Genomic DNA, 23,467 nt, shown 5'->3' on the forward strand with positions numbered 1-23,467 from the left:
AGGGGCGAATGAACCCCTTCTGGAGATTCTCCCGGATGTAGGCTCGCATGACCTTCGATTCCTCTCGGGATAGCGTATAGAGTTGGCCCCACGGTGGCATCTCGCCGGTCATCAAATTAATAGCGCAATCAAAGGACCGATGTGGGGGTAGCACGTCCGCTTCCACGGGATTGAACACATCAGCGAGGTCCCGGTACTCTTCTGGCAGAGCAGCTTGACAGACTGGCACGGTTCTAGGAGTGGCCACCACCGCGGGGCAGCTGGACTCCCGACCCCTCAAACAGGTCTCGGCGCAGGCACCACCCCAGGCTTAAATCTTGCCTAGAGTCCAATCTATTACAGGGGTATGATGCCGTAACCAGGGCAGACCCAGCACCACGGGATGAATGGTACGGGGCAGAATCAGAAATTGAGCCTCCTCACGGTGGTCTTCCCCCACCTGGAGCCCCAAAAATGGGGTCACCTCGGTGATAGGCTGGGGTAACGCCGTTCCCTGGATGGACGTCACTTGCAAGGCGGGCCGATAGGGCAGTATAGGCCATCCCATCTGCCGCAGGAGTTCCTGACTAATAAAATTTCCCCCTGCCCCAGAATCCAACAAAGCTCGGGTGTGAACCACCGTCTCCTGCCACCGCAGGGTCACCGGGAGAGTAATCAAATTGTCTGGTAGGGGATTTGAGTGCCCCAAGACCCCTCCCCTCATGGCGCCTTGGGAGTGGCGTTTCCCAGCCGTGCGGGGCAAGTGCTGACGAAGTGACCGGCCTCACCGCAATACAGGCAAAGGCCGCCCCGAAGGCGTTGAGTCCTCTCAGACGTGGTTAACCGTTGACGGCCAATGACCATAGGCTCCTCGGAGGCCTCCCTCGGCCCCCCTTCGAGGGCGGGACCAGAGCTGAGTGAGGGAAAGGAAGGCTCCTGAAACGCTGCCCAGCAGCTCGCACACTTTTCACTGCTGCTGCAGCCTGCTACCTGCCGGCCGCTGTAACCCGACGTCGACGACGAGGTAACTTTTAACATTCAGAGGGGGGCGGGCCTTGGAGCTGGGTGGGAGTGGGGCCTTGGAGCTGGGTGGGAGCTGGGTGGGGGGCCTTGGAGCTGGTGAGTGGGAGGGAGAGAGAGAGAGAGACAGGCCTTGGAGCGGGGAGGGAGGGGGGCCTTGGAGCTGGTGGGCAGGTGGGAGGGAGGGAGAGAGAGAGAGAGAGATCGGCCGGCCTTGGAGCTGGGTGGGAGGGGGGCCTTGGAGCTGGGAGGGGGGCCTTGGAGCTGGTGGGAGGGAGGGAGAGAGAGAGAGAGAGAGAAACCGGCCTTGGAGCTGGGTGGGAGGCCGGGAGGCCTTGGAGCTGGGAGAGAGGGAGGGAGCTGGGGAGCCCAGCCCTGGAGCTGGGGAGCCCTGGGCATGGCCTGGGAGCTCGGAGGGAGGGGTGGCTGCCCTGGAGCTCAGATGGAGGGGTGGCCGGCCCTGGAGCTAGGGTGGGGCGGAGCTAGGGTGGGGGTGGGGCTAGGATGGGGCCCCATCAGATTGGTCTGCATAGGGCCCCGCACTTGGTAAGACCGGCCCTGGCATTAGGGGCTTATAGCCCATTTAGTTATGTTTAAACAAAAGAGATCTGCATAAAAAATATTTATTTTTATTTTGACCTATAAAACCACTTGTCCCTGAAACATGCCTAAAAATAGAATAATCCATTTGTATATCTAAAATGTAAATTCCTACAAATGAGATGACATGAAAATGTGATTCTATGTGCCACAGTGAAAGGCAAGCTTAATTACTTCCATTTAACTTCAAAATATTCTATCATCTTTATATCACCAGGCTTACCAAAGGCAGATTACAAGAGTTAAGATGAACCCATCAGGAAACAGGATATCATCACTGAAATCTTCTTGGCCATATGCAGCTCACTTCCACTCGTCTGTTAAACCTTCTTCGGCAGCTCTTTCTCCCTCTGTCTTTTCTGCCTGCTGTCGCTGTTGTAATTTTTATTGCCTGAGAAGCGTTCTCCCTTGGCACTGGCGATTCAGCCAGCTTCGGGGCCTCTCCTCAGGCGCGTCCCGGATTCCCGCCTACTCTAATGCAACTTCCTGTATTCCGCAGAGGTGGGAGTGGGACCCGCCTGAGGAGAAGCCCGAAGCTGGCTGAAGGTTGACTGTGAATCGCCGGTGCCGAGGGAGAACGCTTCTCAGGCAATAAAAATGACAACGCAGACGAAGACAGCGAGCAGAAGAGACAGGAAGAGAAGATGCAACTAGACTACGTTGGTGGAAGGTGGCAGGGAAAGTTACTGGCAGCATCTGGCGCACAGGCGCCATTTCTCCTAAAATCTGTTTAGGGGAGTGACCGCTCCCCCTGCGCCCTCCCCCCCAGCTACGCTACTGTTTCTAAGGTCTAAACTGGCATGGTATGGGAAAGAGGGTGGGGAAATACTACTAGAGAGGAAGAGGGAGTGCTGGGTAAGGAGGAAAGAAGGAAAGGAAGGAAGGGAGAAAGAGCTGGATTTTTTGGGAATAACCATAATATATATGTATGAGATATCTCATACATATTCATTATGGTTATTCCCAAAAAAGCCAGTTCTTTCTCCCTTCCTTCATTCCTCCATATTAGCATATTCATATATATATATTCATATATATATATATATATATATATATATATATATATATAGGAAATGAATACGCTAATATGCCCCGCCCCATCCTTTGCCCCCCCCCCCAATGAAACTGTCAAACTACGCCCATGCAGTTATCCCTGCTTAGGCCTGAGAGCCCTGTTGTAGCTCTATGAGTTTCTGCAACACTTTCTGCTGCACCTGTTGTTGCTGCTGCTGTTGCTGCTGCCGCTTCTCGTAATGTGCTTGTGTAAATTGTTGCTGCTGCTGTTTTTGCAGGATCTCCTGCTGTTGCTGCTGGCCTTCAACCAAGGCCTGGAGTAACCTTTCCATGCTTTGTCCTGTAAGCGGCCCTAACTAGGGCAGGGCTAACTCCCTTTTGCCCGCTATCCCTGTGCCGTCTCATTGATAGGCCCAGAGCCCCGGAGTTTCCAGATCCGGCTTCCTTAGGCAGGACTGTCCACTTGTTGCTCAGCAAAAGCACCACTGGTGTGGTTGACGGGGATCCCCCAAAGCCCTGCCAACTGAAGAGATCCTTGGTTCAAAGCCCCCTGACTGTTAAAACACGGTGGCAGTCAGTGGCAATGCCCCTAGCTGCTGATGCTGGTGCCCAGTGCATGCTTAGTTCTCACACATGCTCAGCTCATGTAAGAGAACTGAACATGTATGGGTTGCCAGCGTCAGTGACTAGGAGCATGGCCACTGACTGCCACTATATTTTGTCAGCCAGGGGGTTGGAGTTGAGGATGTTTTAGCTGGTGGGGCTTAGGAATCCCCCCCCCCCCCCGATATGTTATTCATTTTATAAGTTTGATGGGGGGCAGGGAGCAGGGGTATTGTTGTGTAGAGAGGAAATGTCTCATGCCAACCCATTCCATCTGCTGGCCTATCCAAAAATTGCTTTCTGGCTATGCCACTGGTATATAGCATATACAAATCCCATATACAAATCCCAATTGCAGAAAGCTGCTATTCACACGTGGAGACCCATCCATGCAGAGATTTCAAGGTACCATGGTGTGGGCGTGGTTTGGAACTAAATCTACACATGTATGGGAAAATTTTCCACATTGAGCTTTACACCAGCTCAAAGGCTTGCACAGCGTATAAAACTGTGCTTGTTTCAGTCAGCAGTTTACATGAGGGATTAAGAAAGTGATTCTCTTTAATCCTATATAATTTATTTGCAACTCCAAAATGAAACCAAGCTAGAATTGGGCCTCACTGCTTCACTGGTGACACAAATGTAGGTTTGTAAAATGGAGCAACTACACATGGAAATTGCAAAACTGTCACTTCCACAGGGAAGCTGCTGGGTTTGTACCATTCATTTTTTCAACATGTTTGTTTGTAAAATGGCTGCTCCCGCTTGGAGTGTCAGCAAATACGTGTACACTACTGCAGATATTTTTGATAATGCTCCTTATTAGCAGAGGCTTTTCTAACATATCACTGAAAATTAGTAGGTTTCAGTTCCGATCTCTATGTTCTGTGTGAAATGGGGCTCTAAGAATTCAAGAGACAGCAATGGAAAAATGAGAAGAAAAAAGGAAGTAGGAGAATGAAAATTAGGGAGGAGAAAGTAAAGAGAAAAAGAGAAATGGAAGGGAAAAGAGAGAGAGGGAGAAAGAGAACTCATTGCATAAACAAAGGGCAGCTGATTTCCTCACCTTTTATTCTGTTCCTCTAGAACATTTTTGTCCACATCCATGCACAAATATTATATACAAGCCCTGAACGACTGAACTCCTGTGATTGGTCTTGAAACTGAGAGACGGTTATGCTGACTGTTGGGTTCTCCTAAGAGTTTCACCCACATTGAAAATCAATTCATCAGCAAGCATGAAGACAGCAGGGCTTCTTCTGTTGGCTGTGATGTGGGAAGGTAAGTGTAAGACACTTCCTGCTATATCAGAGGCAGACACACTGTTGCAATATAAGGGTAAGATACACAGTGGAATTGATAGTAATAAATACAGCAGGCAATATTCAGCCCAGGGCAGTCTGCAAATTTTAAGTCATTGCTAGCTACAGGCTGAATGTGACCTGGATATTCAATGCTGGGCCGAGTCTTCTGCGGACCCAGAATTATGCGAGTGCCATTCAGTACTCATAGCTCACTGGACAAAGTTAGGACAGCCTTTTGTGCGGTCCAACTTTCCTGGTTTGCTATGTGGGCACTAGGAATAGCACCGGTGCCTGCATAACTGCTCCTCCTTCACTCGACCCCCCAGACTGCCCTGGAACTAACTGGACAGTGTCATGACAATCACACTGGATATTGATTAACACAGTGCAGTTAAGTACTGCTGAATATCTGGGAATGGCCCGCTGATCAGAGTTTAAGCATGAAGGACCCTTTGAATATCTACCCAATAAGGAGTTGCTGTACTGGTCAGAAATGTGTAATAGAGGCTTCTTCCCATTGATACAGAAAAAGGAAAAAAACCCAAACTTCTATCTCCTTTGTCCTGGATCAGGGGACAAACAATTAGGGGCCACTGCAGAAAGCGGTTTACCTGCTCCTTAATGGCCACTGTATGCTGAAAAGGCTTCTGTGCTGCTGCAGTATACAGTGCACAGCATATTCAAACGCATGCTAAATAGCTGATTAAGCTACCCACAACATGCAGAACTGTGCGCTGATGTAAACTGCAGGGGTTCAATGCCAGAAGTATATCTCCAGGTCTGAGGCTGGCATAGAGCTCCCATGGTCGGCAATGACCCCACTCCTGCACCATTTGTCGAAATTATCTGACCTGCTTCCCTACCTGCACCCCCTCCCCCTGCAATATTAAAAACAAATTCCCCTGTGGCACCCCAAAGACAAAGGAAAGAACAGGAGTCACCCTCTGCGAAAGTCCAAAGAACACCATAGACAATGACTTCCACTGGAGTAATGAATCAAAGAGGCTTTTTATTGAGGCACCACAAACGAGATCTGAGATGGCGGACAAACCCGCCAGCTTCAGGGATCACAAGAAAACACTGTATACAAATGAAACATAAAAGATCATATCAAAAGAGAAGTCGCATATTGAAGTGAAATCATTTATACAATTTAAACCCAAAATGATAAAAATTAAAAGGAATAAGAACACAAATCTGTAAATATATAAAAATATGAATATATATATATATATATATATATATATATATATATATATATATATATATATATATATATAATAATTTATTATATAATAATGAGCAATGGACTGCATCTAAAAATGTGTGTGTGACAAATAAATGAGTGATCAACGGAGGTAAAACATATTTACTTATTAAGAAGGCATGAATTAAAACAGCATCTGTATAAAAGTCATGAACATCTAAATGGAATAAAAATGAGATTAAAAAAAAAGAGGCATAATAACATAAAATACTGACCCAAAACCAAAAGAGAAACTACAGTGCTATGTATGGTGCCAAAATGCAGATAAGTATGAACAGGAGTAACATCAAACAACCACTGTGCCAGCTACTGGGAACAGAAATACACCTTTATCAACTTATGGCTAGGATAAGATTTATTATAAAAAAAACCCCAAAATAAAGAATGAATATAAATAAGTATATAAAAATATGGGAAATAAAAAATTGGTGGACAACAATAAAACTAGTTAAAAACAAAAAAACGTTTAAAAAATAAACGGTTATTGCTTTAAAACCGGTACATACTTGCCGACATAAAAAATTACATTTATGGGTGAAAATTGCCTGATATATAATAAAGATGTATGAAAAACTGGGAGTGCAGGTGATACATATATAAAAACAGTATGTGAGAAGGTAAAACTTAATGAAATGTGGTACATAAGGCGGACCAGAAAAAAGGCAGTTGTAAAAATGGTGCCAAATTTGTGAAAAAGAAAAATATGCTTGGTTATTGCTCGAGATGAGATGAAAAAAGGAAACATAGATTTACAAAAAGACAGTATAATGTCTGGATGGCACCACAATGTAATGTAGAAAAGGAAACACATCATTGTAGGTCTATATTTAAATAGATTTGCATAAATAATACATGTGCAAGTAAAAGTGGGATGTTTGACCACGGAAAAACAAATCCTGGAGACAATGATCTTGGAAATGCTTATTTATTTGTTAAAAAAGACTCGACACAACTGTTGTGTTTCGGCCGTCAGGCCTGCATCAGGAGTCTTAGACACCTAAAAGAACAGCTGATCTGTGCTAAGGATGACCAATGATATAATGGTCTGCAGACAAAATGGTCTTTAAAAAGACCTTTGATTAAACGCAGCTTGTGAACAAGTCTGATATCGTAAGCAGGATTTGTTTTTCCATGGTCAAACATCCCACTTTTACTTGCACTTGTGTTCTTCCGTGGGGCATTCAAGTTCTCCGTTGTATTGCAGATTCTTCTGAACATAAATAATACATAAAATGACGTCAGTACTGACCGTGTGTCAGCATAAAATAGCATGGTTGAGATGGCTATGAAATTAAATAATAAAGATAAGTGGACATGAAGATTAAAAAAAAGTTAAAAGAAGAAATAAAAATAAAAAGTAAAAACTATCAAAAAGGTCTAATTCAGTATTCATGCCAGAGGTGCAAGGGATTCTCTGTTCTTCTCTCAACATCCAGTTATCAATGTCATCTCTTCTCCATTAGTTCTTAAAAACCTTGTATGCAAAAAGCTTGAGGCCATCAAAGGAGTAATTAAATGTGTTCCAGTGTCCTACTAGAGGCATAGAAACAATATTTCTACTATTATTCCTGCATTGAATTATTCGTGTCTTCACTATGCATTTGGTCTTGCCTACATAAAACATTTGGCACAGGCATTGTTTAATGTATATGAATGTAATGTATTGCAGTTGGATGAATGTCTGAGGATATGTGGTTTTTTTTGGATTGTGTGTGGATGAGTAAAGGTAGTGGTTTCATGTTTTTATATTTTTACAGATTTGTTTTCTTATTCCTTATATATTTTTCCAAGCCCCCCCCCCCCCCCGACCCTATTACCTTGACAGCCAAAGTGATACCTATTCGTTCCTGCCTCCAGGGCCTTCATCTCCAAAATGGCATCTCCTGGAATGCACTGGGCAGGGCCAGTCTACCCAATTGCAGCTCGGGCACTGACAGGAAGGGTGAAATTTGGCAATGAGCTGCAGATTGCTGCCGTGATTGTAATGTGGCAGTAATTTGCATACCCATTGATTACTGAACTTGCGGCAATTTTTTGGCAGGAACCTCGCACATGGTCTGCAGTTCTAATGTGCTGCTTTCCGCATTGGCCCCCATTAGATCAGATACAAACACTTCTCTTTCATGGATGGGCATCTCTAGGAGAGAGCTAGAAAGGCTTGCTCCTGTGAAAATCAGGGGATTATGGATTTTCAAAACTGATCCTCACCTGAGAAGGATGTGTCAGATTAGATAATCTTATTGTCAAGATTTTAAACACAAACTATTAATCACTACACACTGAATATAGCACTGAGTGGGTTGGTAAATATTTTGTTTGTTTCATTTGGTATGATGTGGCACATGTGCAGACTGTGTGTGTGTGTGGGGGGGGGGGGGGGGAGGGTCATGCAGAAAGCAACCGTGGACTTAACCAAAGGGTTACCGATGGTTGAAAGCAACTCAGAGAGGACTTCTGCATGGGAGTTAACTTGCACGGAAAACACAGTTGTATTAAAATGTATGCTTAATCTACTTTAGGTATTCCTTACAATGCAGAGTACGCCACCCACTTCTGACACATGCACAATGTGAGGAATTTGCCATGAGGGTCCAGCGTACCATAGAAGATTTTGCAGATATAATGTTCAATACATTTTATGCTGCTTATCCCAGAAATAAGCAGTGGATGTTCCCCAAGTTAATTTAATAATGGTCTATGGACTTTTGTTTTAGGAAGCTGTGCAGACCTTTTTTTTAACCCGCTAAGCTAATCGCCTTTACCATATTCTCTGGCAACAAATTCCAGAGCCCAATTATACGTTGAGTGAAGAAACATTTTCTCCGATTCGCTTTAAATTTACTACATTGTAGCTTATTCACATGCCCCCTAGTCCTAGTATTTTTGGAAAGCGTAAATAGACGCTTCACATCTACCCGTTCAACTCCACTCATTATTTTGTAGACCTCTATCATATCTCCCCTCAGCCGCCTTTTCTCCAAGCTGAAGAGCACTAGCCGCTTTAGCCTCCTTTCCTGATAGGGAAGTCGTTCCATCCCCTTTATCATTTTTGCCCCCCTTGTCTGCACCTTTTCTAATTCCACTATACTTTTTTGAGATGCTGTGACCAGAATTGAACACAATATTTCAGGTGCTGTCGCACCATGGAGCAATACAAAGAGATTATAATGTCTGTCAAAAATTTCAAGTTCACACAGTTTTAGAAAAGCTCATATTTAGGTGCTGAAGAACAGGTGCCAATGTGCTTATTCATTGACACTTTCAGTTTTGATTCAGATTTGTACACAAGAAGCCTTGCTTACTACAAAGCCTTGTGCGCATGAATCCGGTATGCTCCCCCCCCCCCCCCCATTTTTGCTGCAGATTTGCCACATCTAAAATTTGCAGTTGATTAACTTGCTGCATTCTGTGCTATTTTGCATGTGGTAGAAACCATGAGTTCAGACATCTACATGTGGCTCTACCACGCGCCTTTCTGCTTCTTCCTCTGGCTGTGGTGCACGGCACTACTTGCCCCTTACGTCCTGCACGCTCCTTTTAGTGAAATTGAGCATGCTCAGTTTCACTTAAAGGAGTGTGCAGGACGTGAGGAGGAAGAGAGAGCAGGGCAGGCAATGCAGTGGCGCTGGAGACCGGCGCTGGACAAGGCTTCAGCTGGCAAGGGTTGGGGACCCCCTCCAGCCAAGGTATTTGCTGCAGCAGTGGGTATGGAGCAGCAGGGTAGTGGGTGGAGTGGTGAGGTGGCAGGGGGTGGCGGCTGGGCAGCAGACTAAAATGTGCCCCCCCCCCACCTTGGGCTCTGGTTCCCTCCTACTGCGAGGTCTGGCTACGCCCCTGCACCATACCAAAGAAAATGTGAGGGATGCAGCTGTACAGAGTGCAAACAGGGTTGATGGGGGGCAGGGGACAAAATTCCCTGGGCCCGGCTTCTAAGCAGGGCCTGGGCCTGGACCTGGGAGATTGGGCGTGCAAGTGGCAGATGAAGTTCAATGTTGACAAGTGCAAAGTGATGCATGTGGGTAAAAGGAACCCAAATTACAGCTATGTCATGCAAGGTTCTGCATTAGAAGTCACAGACCTAGAAAGGGATCTGGGAGTCATCGTTGATAAGACATTAAAAACTTCTGCACAGTGTGCTGCGGCGGCTAAGAAAGCGCACAGAATGTTGAGTATTAGGAAAGGGATGGAAAACAAACATGAGGACATTATAATGCCGTTGTATCGCTCCATGGTGTGACCGCACCTAGAATATTGTGTCCAATTCTGGTCGCCACATCTCAAAAAAGATATAAAGGAATTAGAGAAGGTGCAGAGAAGTGTGACGAAAATGATAAAGGGAATAGAACAACTTCTCTATGAGGAAAGGCTGAGAAGGTTAGGGCTCTTCAGCTTGGAGAAAAGGCGGCTGAGGGGTGATATGATAGAAGTCTACAAGATAATGAGTGGAATAGAGCGGACAGATGTGAAGCATTTGTTTACACTTTCAAACAACAACAAAACCAGGGGACTCAAGATGAAGCTAGAATATGGTAGATTTAAAACAAATAGGAGAAAGTTTTTCTTTACTCAGCGTGTAGTTAGACTCTGGAACTCGTTGCCGGAAAATGTAGTGACAGCAGCTGGCCTTACGGAATTTATAGGGGGTTTGGACAGATTCCTGAGGGAAAAGTCCATTCAACATTATTAAAGATTTAATTTTTATTTTTTAATGGGTTTTGCCGGGTTCTTGAAGCCTGGATTAGCCACTGTCGGAGACAGGATGCTGGGCTTGATGGACCCTTGGTCCTTTCCCAGTATGGCGGTGCTTATGTTCTTACATAGGATTTCCAAGGAAGGGATCGGAGTGATGGAAGCACTCATCCCCACGAACATACCATGGTGCTGTTCCCTGGTCGCAGGAACTATACTCTCCCACCTGTTTCAGGTGTGAGGGAAAAGGTCACATAGCAAGAGATTGCCAAGATACAACAGAAGATGCTATGGATGTGAATTTGATAGCCACTCATGACTGCAGTTTTGTGGAAGCTGTCCCTCCAGGAAATAAAAATTGTGTGTTACAAGTGGACCTAGAAGGACACTCGTGCCAAGTGCTAATAGACTGTGGCAATATCAAGACTCTTGTCCGGAGAGAGGTACTCAAAGGGTCACAACAGAACTATGAGTGAATTGCGACTCCGGCCTGTGTACATGGGGACCAAACAGTCTCCGACAGCTCAACACCTATGGGGCAAGCTCGTGTGAAAGTAGCGGTCTTGCCTTGGCTACCTTACCCAGTGGTTTTGAGCTGGGATTTCCCCAATTTTAGTGCCATTTGGGCCCAGTTGATCAATGGCCCAAAGAAGGAGGAGAAGTCTTTTTCTGAGATCTTCCCAGTGGAGGACTCTGAGTTATACATTGAAAACCCAAAGTTGCCTAAGCCCCACCACCAGCAGTGGTTAGAGAAACTGCAGTGCTCTCTGAATCTAGGAGCTGTGGTAGACAGAGGTCCTGAGCAGGAGGAAGATGACAGGTCAAACAACCCCAACCCTTTGGACAGTCTACCCAAATGGAGTAGTGAGGGAGCTACGGGGAATTTCCCAGTATGGCGGAGCTTATGTACTTATGTAAGCTTCTTCCTGCCTGCTTCCGGTACAGGTCTGTCTTCTCTCAAGGAAGTTGGTCTCTCTCCTGCTCCTGCAGCGTGCCACCCAGGACCCGGATGATTGCATTGATGTGATATTGCGTTAATGCAATCGTCCGGGTCCTGGGCGGTATGCAGCAGGAGAGGACAGCAACAGTTGATAAGGTGGTGGGTGGCGCAAGTTGGTACAGCGGCAGTCCAAGTAAGGGGGGCAGCGCACGTGTGTGTGGGGGGGGGGGGGGCAGGGCGGCGGCCTGAGTGGGTGAGGAGCACAGTGGTCTGGGCCTGCCCCGGGCCCGGCTGGGTCTCTCGGCGACCTTGGTGCAAATATGGAGAAGCACAAAAATTTCTCCTAGCCCACTGGGAGTGGTGAAGAAAGAGGGACAGGAGCCACCAACCACCAGGGATGAATTTGCACAGAGCACAACTGTAGCTCAGTAAATCCTGATTCCAGCCTCAGTGAGTAGTGTGTATAGCTGGAAGACCAACCCCAATAACACAAACTTTGCATCTCCTACCTCTGCACCAGGACAAGGGGGAAGGGAAAAATGACACTAGGGGTGAAGGTGATTCATGAGTTGTCATCTGGCTCCAGATTTCCTTGACCGCAGGGACAGACTGACCAGTGGAACAACAGGGCAGTGCCTGAGGGCCCACAGCAGTAAGGGGCCCACTCTCCCCTAGCTTCACAGTAACATAGTAAATGATGGCAGATAAAGACCTGAACGGTCCATCCAGTCTGCCCAACAGTCACATTCATTATCAAGTCATGATTAAACCGGCAATGAATGGGGTATAAAATACTTGATCATTGTCTCTCTTTGGCATTTCTGGGCCATAGACCATTGAAGTCCACCCTGCCTTGTCCTTAGTTTCCAACTACTGAAGTTTCCATCTAATTTAATGGTTAAAAGATCCATTCAAAATAACTAATACAAAAATACAAACTAACTTAGATGCAAACCCCCCCCCCCCCCCAAAAAAAAAAACAACGAGTTAAAAGACAGAAAACAGAGAGTAGGGTTAATGGTCAGTATTCTCAATGGAGAAGGGTAGATAGTAGTGTTCCCCAGGGGTCTGTGCTGGGACTGCTACTTTTTAACATATTTATAAATGATCTAGAAATGGGAGTAACTAGTGAGATAATGAAATTTGCTGATGACACAAAGTTATTCAAACTTGTTAAATCGCAAGAGGATTGTAAAAAATTAAAAGAGGACCTTTCAAGACTGGGCATCCAAATGGCAGATGACGTTTAATGTGACCAAATGCGAAGTGATGCTTGTGGGAAAAAGGAACCCGAACTATAGCTACGTGATGCAAGGTTCCACATTAGGAGTCACTGACCAGGAAAGAAATCTAGGTGTCGTTGTTGATGATACGTTGAAACCCTCTGCTCAGTGTGCGGCGGCGGCTAAGAAAGCAAATAGAATGTTAGTTATTATTAGGAAAGGAATGGAAAGCACAAATGAGGACATTATAATGCCTTTGTATCGCTCCATGGTACAACCGCACCTCGAATACTGTGTGCAATTCTGGTCACCGCATCTCAAAAAAAAGATGCAGTGGAATTAGAAAAGGTACAGAGAAGGGCAACAAAAATGATAAAGGGGGGATGATTTCCCTATGAGGAAAGGTTAAAGTGGCTAGGGCTCTTCAGCTTGTAGAAAAGACAGCTGAGGGGAGATAAGATAGAGGTCTATAAAACAATGAGTGGAGTGGAATGGGTAGTCATAAATCACTTGTTTACACTTTCCAAAAATACTAGAGGGCACGCAATGAAGCTACAAAATAGTAAATTTAAAACAAATGAGAGAAAATATTTTTTCACTCAACGTGTAATTAAACTCTGGAATTAATTGCCAGAGAATGTGGTAAAAGCAGTTAGCTTAGCGGGGTTTAAAAAAAGGTTTAGATAACTTCCTAAAAGATAAGTCCATAAGCCATTGTTAAGATGGATTTGGGGAAAATCCACTGCTTAGTTCTAGGATAAGCTGCATTAAATGCACTGTACTGTTATGGGATCTTGCCAGGTACTTGTAACCTGATTGGCCACTGTTGGAAATAGGATGCTGGGCTTGATGGACCTTTGGTATGTCCCAGAATGGCAACAATTATGTTCTTATGTACTTTTGAAAGGTGGTTAGGGGCCCATGGCCGAGAACACTGTCAGTCCGCCCCTGCTTGACAGGGTTGATCCAGTCCTGTGTTTTACCCCATTGCATGCAGGGACTTGTAGTTCAGAATTCCCACATGTGTTCTCTTAAGAACAGCAAGACAAGTCCTAGCATGCAATGGGGTAAATCCAGGACCAGATCAATCCTGCCAGGCAAATCTGGAGCTAATAGACAACTCTGTCCATGACAGCAGGTACAGAGGAACAGAGCTGTCAAGTTATCCATTCCAGGAGGGAGACTTTTTGGCCGGTGCTGGATTTCTGCCAACCTCATCCTGGTGCGTTATGGGACCTGTAGCACTGATTTCAATGGTTAGAATCATGGCTTACAGATACTACACTGCTTTGGGATGTAAGTTTATAACCAGGATTGGCCAAAAAGTCCCTCTCCTGAAATGGGTAACTTGACAGCTTTGGTGGAGATCCATAGTGGAGATGAGGGTGGAGAGGTGGTGGCCATTACCCCTCATTTGAAATGGGCCATTTCATCTAGTAAAAAATATTTAGCTAGAGTGGTTGCTGTTAGAAGGTCTTAACTATAACGTCTTGTGAGTTTGGGGGATTTGCTACTTGATCTATACCAAAACTGAAATTCAGATTGAAATGTCTCTCCCTGCAGGTATCCTCTGCCAGAAAAAGTCAGATTTCGTTGTGACTGCTAACAAGAGTGTCACCGTGCAGGAGGGGCTGTGTGTTCTCATCCCGTGTAACTTCACTTTTAAAGCAACAGAAATATTAGGAAATTATGCTGGGGGTTTCTGGTTCATAGAAGGAGCCAATATCGACATAGACAATCCCGTAGCAAGCAACAAGTACTGGTTAGTGTCTGAGAAAACCAGAGGTCGCTTTAAGCTGGTGGGGGACATATGGAACCGTGACTGCACCCTCAGGATCGATGATGCCATGAAGAAGGATCATGGCAAATATTTCTTCAGGATAAAGGGAGAGAGTTTCAGTTACAGCTACAAAATGAAAAGCTCAACAGAACCATTTGTGAATGTAACAGGTGAGTACTGTTATAAGTATTTTACAACTTTGTATCTGTCTGTTTGACTTTCTAGAATGATCGACAGCATTTCGATCAGATGAACCAGACAGACGTGATTCATGTTGCTAAAGCTGGGGTACAGTGTGGAGCATGTGACTGGATTTCCCCGTACTTTCCCCTGGTACTGGCTCTTGTTTACTACCGGGGATAATAACTGCGGGAGGTCTGGACTGTGACAGTCTCTTTCTGTGCCTCTTGTTTAGATCTATGGGAGCACCCTGAGCTCTGTCCCTCTGCAGAGCTGGTTGCAGGGACTCCTGTGAATATCACCTGCACAGCTCCGGGGAGGTGCTCAGGAACCCCTCCCAGAATCACCTGGACAGGAACTTTAAATACAGCTCATTCCACACGTAACACCCAATCTATGAACAGAGATGGAACAGTCACCCATGCATCCATGATCTCCTTCATCCCATCCATAGGAGACCAGAACAAAACACTGACCTGTAAGGTGTACTACCCTGTGGTAGAACAATCCACTAACACAACGCTCAGCTTAAACGTGCAGTGTAAGTAACTTTCCTGTTTAACTACTCTAAGAATCCTCTTTAAGACCACAAGTGGGATTTATCGATTCCTTGGATAGCAAAGAATTCAGTCACAGAGCAAAGTAGAAATGAGACGGGGGGGGGGGGGGGGGCGGGGAGTACTGAATTAAAGCAGTGATTTTGCTCAGATCTAGCACAAAACTTTTGGGGAAGCTAAAGTGCAGGCACTGTTAAATATGGTAAAATTATTATTGCCAAGGATTTTTTATTCTACTTTTTTGTAATCATTCTTTTTTACTGGCAATTTAACGCTACAGAGCAAACCAATCTTATCTTTCCTAACACAACCTCTAAGCCTAGCATCATGTATTCATAGTTCTTCTCAACAGAAACTACAAATCCCAATATATAATTAAAATAAATAATCAGAATTCCCTCTGAAGTAATCCACACACACAGAAACCTTAAAGGAAAACATGCTTGCCAGGGAAACTGAGTTACGTAAAGCCTCACTAAACCATTACTGTTCCTTATGCAAAATTACCTTTTTCTCTCCTAGATATTATCTTAAAGGGTTTCCAAATCTTTTCAAACTGAATCACTGTTTTGTGATGAATTCTGTTATTACTACTACTACTACTACTATTTAGCATTTCTATAGCGCTACAAGGCATACGCAGCGCTGCACAAACATAGAAGAAAGACAGTCCCTGCTCAAAGAGCTTACAATCTAATAGATCATTTGCATGATATAAACCCTCCATATCCTTCTAAAACAACTTTAAATATTTGGGGGTTAAGGGGCCTTTTTACTTAAATGTGTTAAGCAGGAATATCTTGGAGGCCCATAGTAGCATATTCCCGGATATTTTCCAGATCCAGCCTGACACATTGTTCCCAAAAGGGTCAATTTTGGGCAGTCCCACCATGCATAAAGTATTAGCTGGATCCCATATTCTCACTGACATCTGTTCTTTATCCCTGTATAAATTTGCAGGGGAGTATGTGTAATTAGATACTTTCTATAATAGATTTTATAGGACATTGAAATTCATCTTTCACTCATAATCTTCCAGATTCTATAACAGTGACTACAGAGTCTACAAATCTGCATGCGTAGCCGATTTCTGTGCAACTTAATTGTTTAACAAGCTAATCAGTGCCAATAATTGGCCACTAACATGCAATTATTGGCACTAATTGGAACTAATTAGAATTTGTGCATATTCTGTAAAGTGGTGCGTATAAATTGTAATGCACAGATCACAGAAGGAGGCATGGCCATGGGAGGGACATGGGCAGGTCGTGGGCATTCCAGAAATTTACACACACTTACAGAATAAGCCTGATCCGCACCTAAATAAGATGTGGGCATTTGTACTAGGCTCTAGTTGGCATAAATGGCTATGCCAAAATTGTAGTTGTGGGACAGCGTTCTGTAAAGTGTACCTAACTTTAGGTGAGGTTTAGAGAATAGCATTAAGCGCAGGTTTTTCAGGCGTCAATTTTTTTTGCGCTGTATATAGAAACTGGCTTATTATGTACATTTGCACATCTGTCAGAAGAGGTCCTTTTTCCAAGCAAGAACATGTTTGGACTTTTGTGCAGAGAAATGGTTGCCTGTTTTTTTTTTAATTATTTCATAGTACCTCCCTGTATGTGGGGAGCAGCAGAAGGGGGTGGCACACATGATGTCATATGTGCACTTTCATGGGCTTAGAGGACACCATCCCCAGCACTGGGGAAACACCAGGAACATAAGCATAGGCAGGTCCTCTGTTCAGAAATTAGACTTAGCTGAGTAAGATGAGTACTTCAGTGTGTGTGTGTTTATATGGATTGGAGTGGATTGAGCTCACACCTTTCTCAGTAGCTCAAGGTGAGTTACATTCAGGTACAGTAGGTATTTCCCTGTCCATTGTGACCTTACAAGTTAACTCCCCTGCAGTGCCGTAGCGAGGGTGCCTGACACCCGGGGTGGGTCGCCGCTGTGCACCCCCCCCGGGTGCAGGGCACAGTGCCCCCCCTCCAGAGCGCACCCCCCCCCACCGAAACGCACCCTACCTTTCAGCAGGGGGCAGGCGGGAGGGCTGATCCGCCCCCAGTGCACATCACTGGGAGCTGCGTCAGCTCTGCTGCTTCCCTGCTTTCTCTGCCCCGGAACAGGAAGTAACCTGTTCCGGGGCAGAAAGAGCATGGAACCAGCGAGCCGACACCCCCCAGCGCGTGCACCCGGGGCGGACCGCCCCACCAACCCCCCTTCCTACGCCACTGCTCCCCTGTTTTTTTATGTACCATTAAATTATTGCAGGACTGAGTGAGGACAGGTTAAATTCTTGTGGGGACAGGTTAAATTCTTGCAGGGATGGGTAAGATTACAGTGGGGGCAGGAGGGGATGGGCAAGATTTCTGTCCCCGTGCAACTCTCTATTTTGAAAGAGAAATAAGGGCAGATTGCTTTTTCTTCATGGAGAGTTTTTCTCACTCATCTTGTTAGAATGGGTTCCAGGAGGGATCCAGCTGCATGAAGTGGAGTGGAGGAGTAGGCTAATGGTTAGATTAGTGGCCTGAGAACTAGGGAAGGCAGGGTTCAAATCTCACTGACATTCCTTGTAAGCTTGGGTAGGTCAATTAAACCTCCATAGCCTCAGATGCAAACTTAGATTATAATCACAGGGAAATACTCACTGTACCAGAGTGTAAATCACCATGAGCTACTACAGAAAAGGCGTGAGCTAATTGCAAATCTCCTTCCAGCACTCTGGCTGGTTACTTTCCTAGTCCAAGGGATAAGAAAAGGCATGCTGAGTCAGACCAAAGTCCATTAATCCCAGCATCCTGTTTCTAACAGTGGACAGTCTGGTCACTAGTACCTAGTAGATTCTAAAAAGTAAATCTAACTCCCATAGTTCATTTCCAGGGATGAACAATGGTTCTCCTAACTCTATCTGGTTAATAGTTTTTTTATGCACTTTTCTTCCAGAAACTTGTCTAATCCTCTTCTGAATCTATGTTAGTTGTTCTGATAACATCCTCTGGCAACAGATTTCACAATTTAACTGTGCACTGCATATGCATAATAAAATTCTACAATTTGTTTTTAATATGCCAATGTGGCAAAAGAATCAGTTGGACCACTAGATGACCGAGGGGTAAAAGGAGCCATAGCAGAGAGTTTTTAAATGAATTCATTGTTTGTCTTCACTAAGGAAGATTTCATAGAGATACTGGTGCCAGAAATGGTATTTAAAGCTGACGAGTCAGAGAAACAAAATACATTTCTATAAACCTGGAAGATGTAATGACGCAATTTGACAAATTGAAGAGAAGCAAATAGCCTGGAGCGGGTGATATTCATCCCATACTGATAGAACTGAAAAATGAACTTGCACAACTATTGCAAGTAATATGTAATTTATCTTTAAAATCAAGCATGGCACTGGAAGACTGGAGGGTGGCCAATGAAATGCCAATTAAAAAAAAAAAAATGGTTCCAGAGGTAATCTGGGGAATTATAGACTGGTGAGCCTGACGTCAGTGCTGAGCAAAATGTAGAGACTATTAAAAAGAACAAAATTACAGAGCATATTCAAAAGCATGGATTAATGAGACAAAGTCAACATGGATTTAGTGAAGGGAAATCTTGCCTCACCAATCTACTACATTTCTTTAAAGGGGTGAACAAACATATGGATAAAGTTGAGCCAGTTGATTTTGTATATCTGAATTTTCAAAAGGCATTTGACAAGGTAACTCATGAAATGGTCCATGTAGCCCAACAGTGGCCACAGGTACCTGGCAGAAACCCAATTAGTAGCAACATACCATGCTACCAAATCCAAGGGCAAGTAGTGGCTTCTCTCATGTCCATCTCAATAACAGACTATGGACTTTTCCTCCAGGAACTTGTCCAACCCTCCAAATATTTTTAAACCCAGAAACACTAACTGCTGTTACTACATCCTCCAGCAAAGAGTTCCATAGCTGGATTATTCTTTGAGTGAAAAAATATTTCCTCTTATTTGCTTAAAAATTATTTAATTGAGTATCCCTGGGTCTTTGTACTTTTTGAAAGAGTGAAAAAAAATCGATTCACTTTTGCCCAGTGGCTTAGCCAGACAGCCAGTTTTGGGTGGGCCTAAGCCCAAAGTGGGTGAGCACAAAATTTTCTCTGCTCCGCCCTCCCTCCACCACTATACCCACCATTTCTCCCTCCTCTCCACCCCTATGCCTACCATTTCTCCCCCTCCCCACCTATCCCCTCTGTATGCAGCATGTGTCCCTCCCCTCTACCAGTAGATTTTGTTCTGATAGGAAGGCTTTGAGCTGTGGTACATTGAATGCGATATCTCAGATCATAGACAATCGACAGAGAGACAATTGTTCTATCAGAGATTTTTTTGTATGAAAAATCACTAGACCCCTGACGCAGTCCTCTCAGGCCGAAACACGACTCGTGTCGGGTCGTTTTTATTGATTTGAATAAAGACCTTGTTCAAGAAACAACTGAGAGAGGAGCTTTTTGGATCCACTGTTTGTTCGCTTGACTTTCTTTTCTCTCATGGAGAGGTCACCTTCTGTAGGTGTTGGCTTGATTTGTCCTTGCCATTTTCAGGGCATAGACTGTAAAAGTCTGCCCAGCACTGCCCTTGTTCTGAAATTTCTGAATTTCATGCCGAAGCCCCTGAAAAGCTCCACTCCTGCCCATCAAAATCTATTCAGCCACGATTAGGGCACAGACCGTAGAAGTCTGCCCAGCACTGTTTTTATTTTCTCCAACTTCTGAACCTGAATCTGTCCAGCTATGATTTTAAATTAGTGAACTTCATAGCACCCTCTGTTTCACACTAAAAATGGGATGACATGTTTCTGTTTCTTTTACTGCAGATCCACCTGGTACACCAGAGATCAGTGTTATAGTCTTTGATGGAGAAGGTAAGCTAAACTCTGCCCTCCCCCTTCCCGGGAGTTGGTGTAGGCTTCTCTTCAGATGTTTGTACTGTATTCAAAATTTAGCTATCTGTATTCTTGCTATACATGAGAACTGAAGAACCTCTTATGGCCAAAGGATCATATTTACAGTTATGAGCCCCCTGGGAAGAGGAGGAGGTTCACAATGTCAGTGTTTGAAGGCTGGGGGAACCATGGAAATAATTTTATGAGTGGGGAGAACATGCAAGAAGGAATCTTCTCCAAAAACATCATGTGTTAGTATTCTCCCATGCCCTGACCATCCCCTTGCTGTCTACTCCTCCTGCTCCAACTGCTTTGCTTTTCCAACTGGCAGTCCTCTTCCTGTAGGGATCACAGTGTGCAATATCTAGGAGAAGGAAGAGGGAGATCACCATGCTGAATCCAGTCCACTGGGCCCCCACTGCAACTGCAGATTTGGGGAGGAGTCTGAGATGCAGTGTGCTTGCTTGCTCTGGATACACCATTTAAACTGAAAAAAACAAGACAGAAGATCTGTAGACACAGCAAAACAAACAGCAGACCAACACACTTTGAAAGTACTTGCAAGAACTTTTAATTAAACCCAAAATACTTACGTCTGACGTGGTTATGTTTCACCAAACGGCTGCGCGAGAGGCAAAACTAGAGAGGTATAGTCAAATACACACTTCTCTCTAGTTTAACACACAATGGGAATTAGTCCTGCGGTAAGTCCTCAGTGTCCATGTGTTCCTTTCTGGTGCCACTTTTCCACCACCTCCAGATCTTCAGAAAATGCAAGAAGGATCCGACTGAAAATCTTAGCAGCGTAAGGAATGGCAAGTCAAATGCAAAGCGCTGATAAGGAAGGCAAAAAGGGACTTTGAAAAAAAAAGATTGCGTTGGAGGCAAAAACACATAGTAAAAATTTTTTTTTAGGTATATTAAAAGCAAGAAGCCAGCAAAAGAATCAGTTGGACCTCTAGATGACCAAGGGGTAAAAGAGGCACTCAAGGAAGACAAAGCCATAGTGGAGAGATTAAATAAATTCTTTGCTTCCGTCTTCACCGAGGAAGATTTGGGAGAGATACCGGTACCAGAAAAGATATTCAAAGCTGACAAGTCAGAGAAACTGAATGAAATCTCTATAAACCTGGAAGATGTAATGGCGCAATTTGACAAATTGAAGAGTAGAAAATTGCCTGGACTGGATGGTATTCTTTCCAGAGTACTGACAGAATTGAAAAAATGAACTTGCAGAAACTATTGTTAGTAATATGAAGTTTATCTTTAAAATCAAGCATGGTACCGGAAGATTGGAGGGTGGCCAATGTAATGCAGATTTTTAAAAAAGGTTCCAGAGGTGATCTGGGGAATTATAGACCGATGAGCCTGACGTCAGTGCTGGGCAAAATGGTAGAGACTATTAAAAAGAACAAAATTACAGAGCATATTCAAAAGCATGGATTAATGAGACAAAGCCAACATGGATTTAGTGAAGGGAAATCTATTACATTTCTTTGAAGGGGTGAGCCGGTTGATATTGTGGATCTGGATTTTCAAAAAGCATTTGACAAAGTACCTCATGGAAGGCTCCAGAGGACATTAGAGAGTCATGTGATAGGAGGTACTATACTGTTGTGAATTAAAAACTGGTTAAAAGATAGAAAACAGACAGTAGGGTTAAATGGTCAGTATTCTCAATGGAGAAGAGTAGAAAGTGGGGTTCCCCAGAGGTCTGTGCAGGATCCGTTGTTTTTTAACATGTTTATAAATGATCTAGAGATGGGAGTAACTAGTGAGGTAATTAAATTTGCTGATGACACAAAGTTATGCAAAATTGTTAAATCGAAGAGGATTGTGAAAAATTACAAGAGAACCTTACGAGACTGGGAGACTGGGCATCCAAATGGCAGATGACATTTAACGTGAGCAAGTACAAAGTGATTCATGTGGGAAAGAGGAACCCAAACTATAGCTACGTAATGCAAGGTTCCACATTAGGAGCCACCAACTAGGAAAGGGATCTGGGTGTCATTGTTGATGATATGTTGAAACCCTCTGCTCAGTGTATGGCGGCGGCTAAGAAAGCAAATAAAATGTTAGGTATTATTAGGAAAGTAATGGAAAACAAAAATGAGGATGTTATGAGGACCTCGAATATTGTATGCAGTTCTGGTCACCGCATCTTAAAAAAGATATGGTGGAATTAGAAAAGGTACAGAAAAGTTCGATTCCCACTTCAGGCACAGGCAGCTCCTTGTGACTCTGGGCAAGTCACTTAACCCTCCATTGCCCCATGTAAGCCGCATTGAGCCTGCCTTGAGTGGGAAAGCGCGGGGTACAAATGTAACAAAAAAAAAAAAAGGGCAATGGAAATGATAAAGGGGATGGGACGACTTCCCTATGAGGAAAGGCTAAAGCGGCTAGAGCTCTTCAGCTTGGAGAAGAGACAGTTGAGGGAGATATGTTAGAGGTCTATAAAATATTGATTGGAATGGAACGTGTAGATGTAAATTGCTTGTTTACTCTTTCCAAAAATAGTAGGACTAGGGGGCACGCATTGAAGCTACAAAGTAGTAAATTTAAAAAGAAATTGGAGAAAATATTTCTTCACTCAACATGTAATTAAACTCTGGAATTTGTTGCTGGAGAATGTAGTAAAAGCATCTTAGTGGAGTTTAAAAAAGGTTTGGATAGCTTTCTAAAAGAAAAGTCCATAAGCCATTATTAAAATGACTGGGGAAAAATTCACTGCTTATTACTAGAATAAGCAGCATAAAATGTATTGCACTCTTTTGGGATCTTGCCAGGTACTTGTGACCTGGATTGGCCACTGTTGGAAGTAGGATGCTGGAACTGTTGGACCTTCAGTCTGTCACAGTATGGCAATACTTATGTACTTATGCTTCACCCCCTCCGCTTTCTCACTCTCTCCCTCCCTCCAGTCCTCCTACTTTTCACCCCTCTCTCCAGGGGCGTAGCCAGACACCCAAGTTTGGGTGGGCCTGGACCCAAGGTGGGTGGGCAGAACTCCGCCTTGTCCTACAAGTGATTTGATTTCTCCCTCTCTCGCCTGCATGCCATATGGCCTTTCAAACATCCCCTCTCCCCCATATACCTTTTAAATAGCAGATTTTCACCGGCAGCAAACAGTTGTTGGGAGTTTTTGGCTGGTGGGGCTTGGGGTCCCTGCCAGCCACATTATAGGTGTGCTGCTACTTGGTGGGCCTGAATCTATAGTGGGTGGGCCTGGGCCCACCCCAGCCCACCCTTGGCTACGCCACTGCCTCTCTCTACTACTACTACTACTACTACTACTATTTAGCATTTATATAGTGCTACAAAGCGTACACAGCGCTGCACAAACATAAAAGAAAGACAGTCCCTGCTCAAAGAGCTTACAATCTAATAGA

The 23,467-nt window shown here is 44.4% G+C and overlaps 1 protein-coding gene across 1 annotated transcript in view; it reads left to right on the forward strand.

Annotated features, from left to right (window-relative positions):
* Positions 1-23,467, forward strand: part of LOC115475504 (sialic acid-binding Ig-like lectin 13) — a 119,000-nt gene that overhangs the window by 58,784 nt on the left and 36,749 nt on the right. Inside the window, exons 2-5 of the mRNA XM_030211250.1 lie at positions 4,303-4,497; positions 14,203-14,589; positions 14,835-15,140; positions 20,007-20,054. Of these exons, the coding sequence (XP_030067110.1) occupies positions 4,455-4,497; positions 14,203-14,589; positions 14,835-15,140; positions 20,007-20,054 (784 nt within the window). The 5' untranslated portion in view covers positions 4,303-4,454. The remainder of the gene's footprint in view (positions 1-4,302; positions 4,498-14,202; positions 14,590-14,834; positions 15,141-20,006; positions 20,055-23,467) is intronic.

This window comes from Microcaecilia unicolor, chromosome 8, assembly GCF_901765095.1.
Source record: "Microcaecilia unicolor chromosome 8, aMicUni1.1, whole genome shotgun sequence".
Taxonomy (NCBI): domain Eukaryota; kingdom Metazoa; phylum Chordata; class Amphibia; order Gymnophiona; family Siphonopidae; genus Microcaecilia; species Microcaecilia unicolor.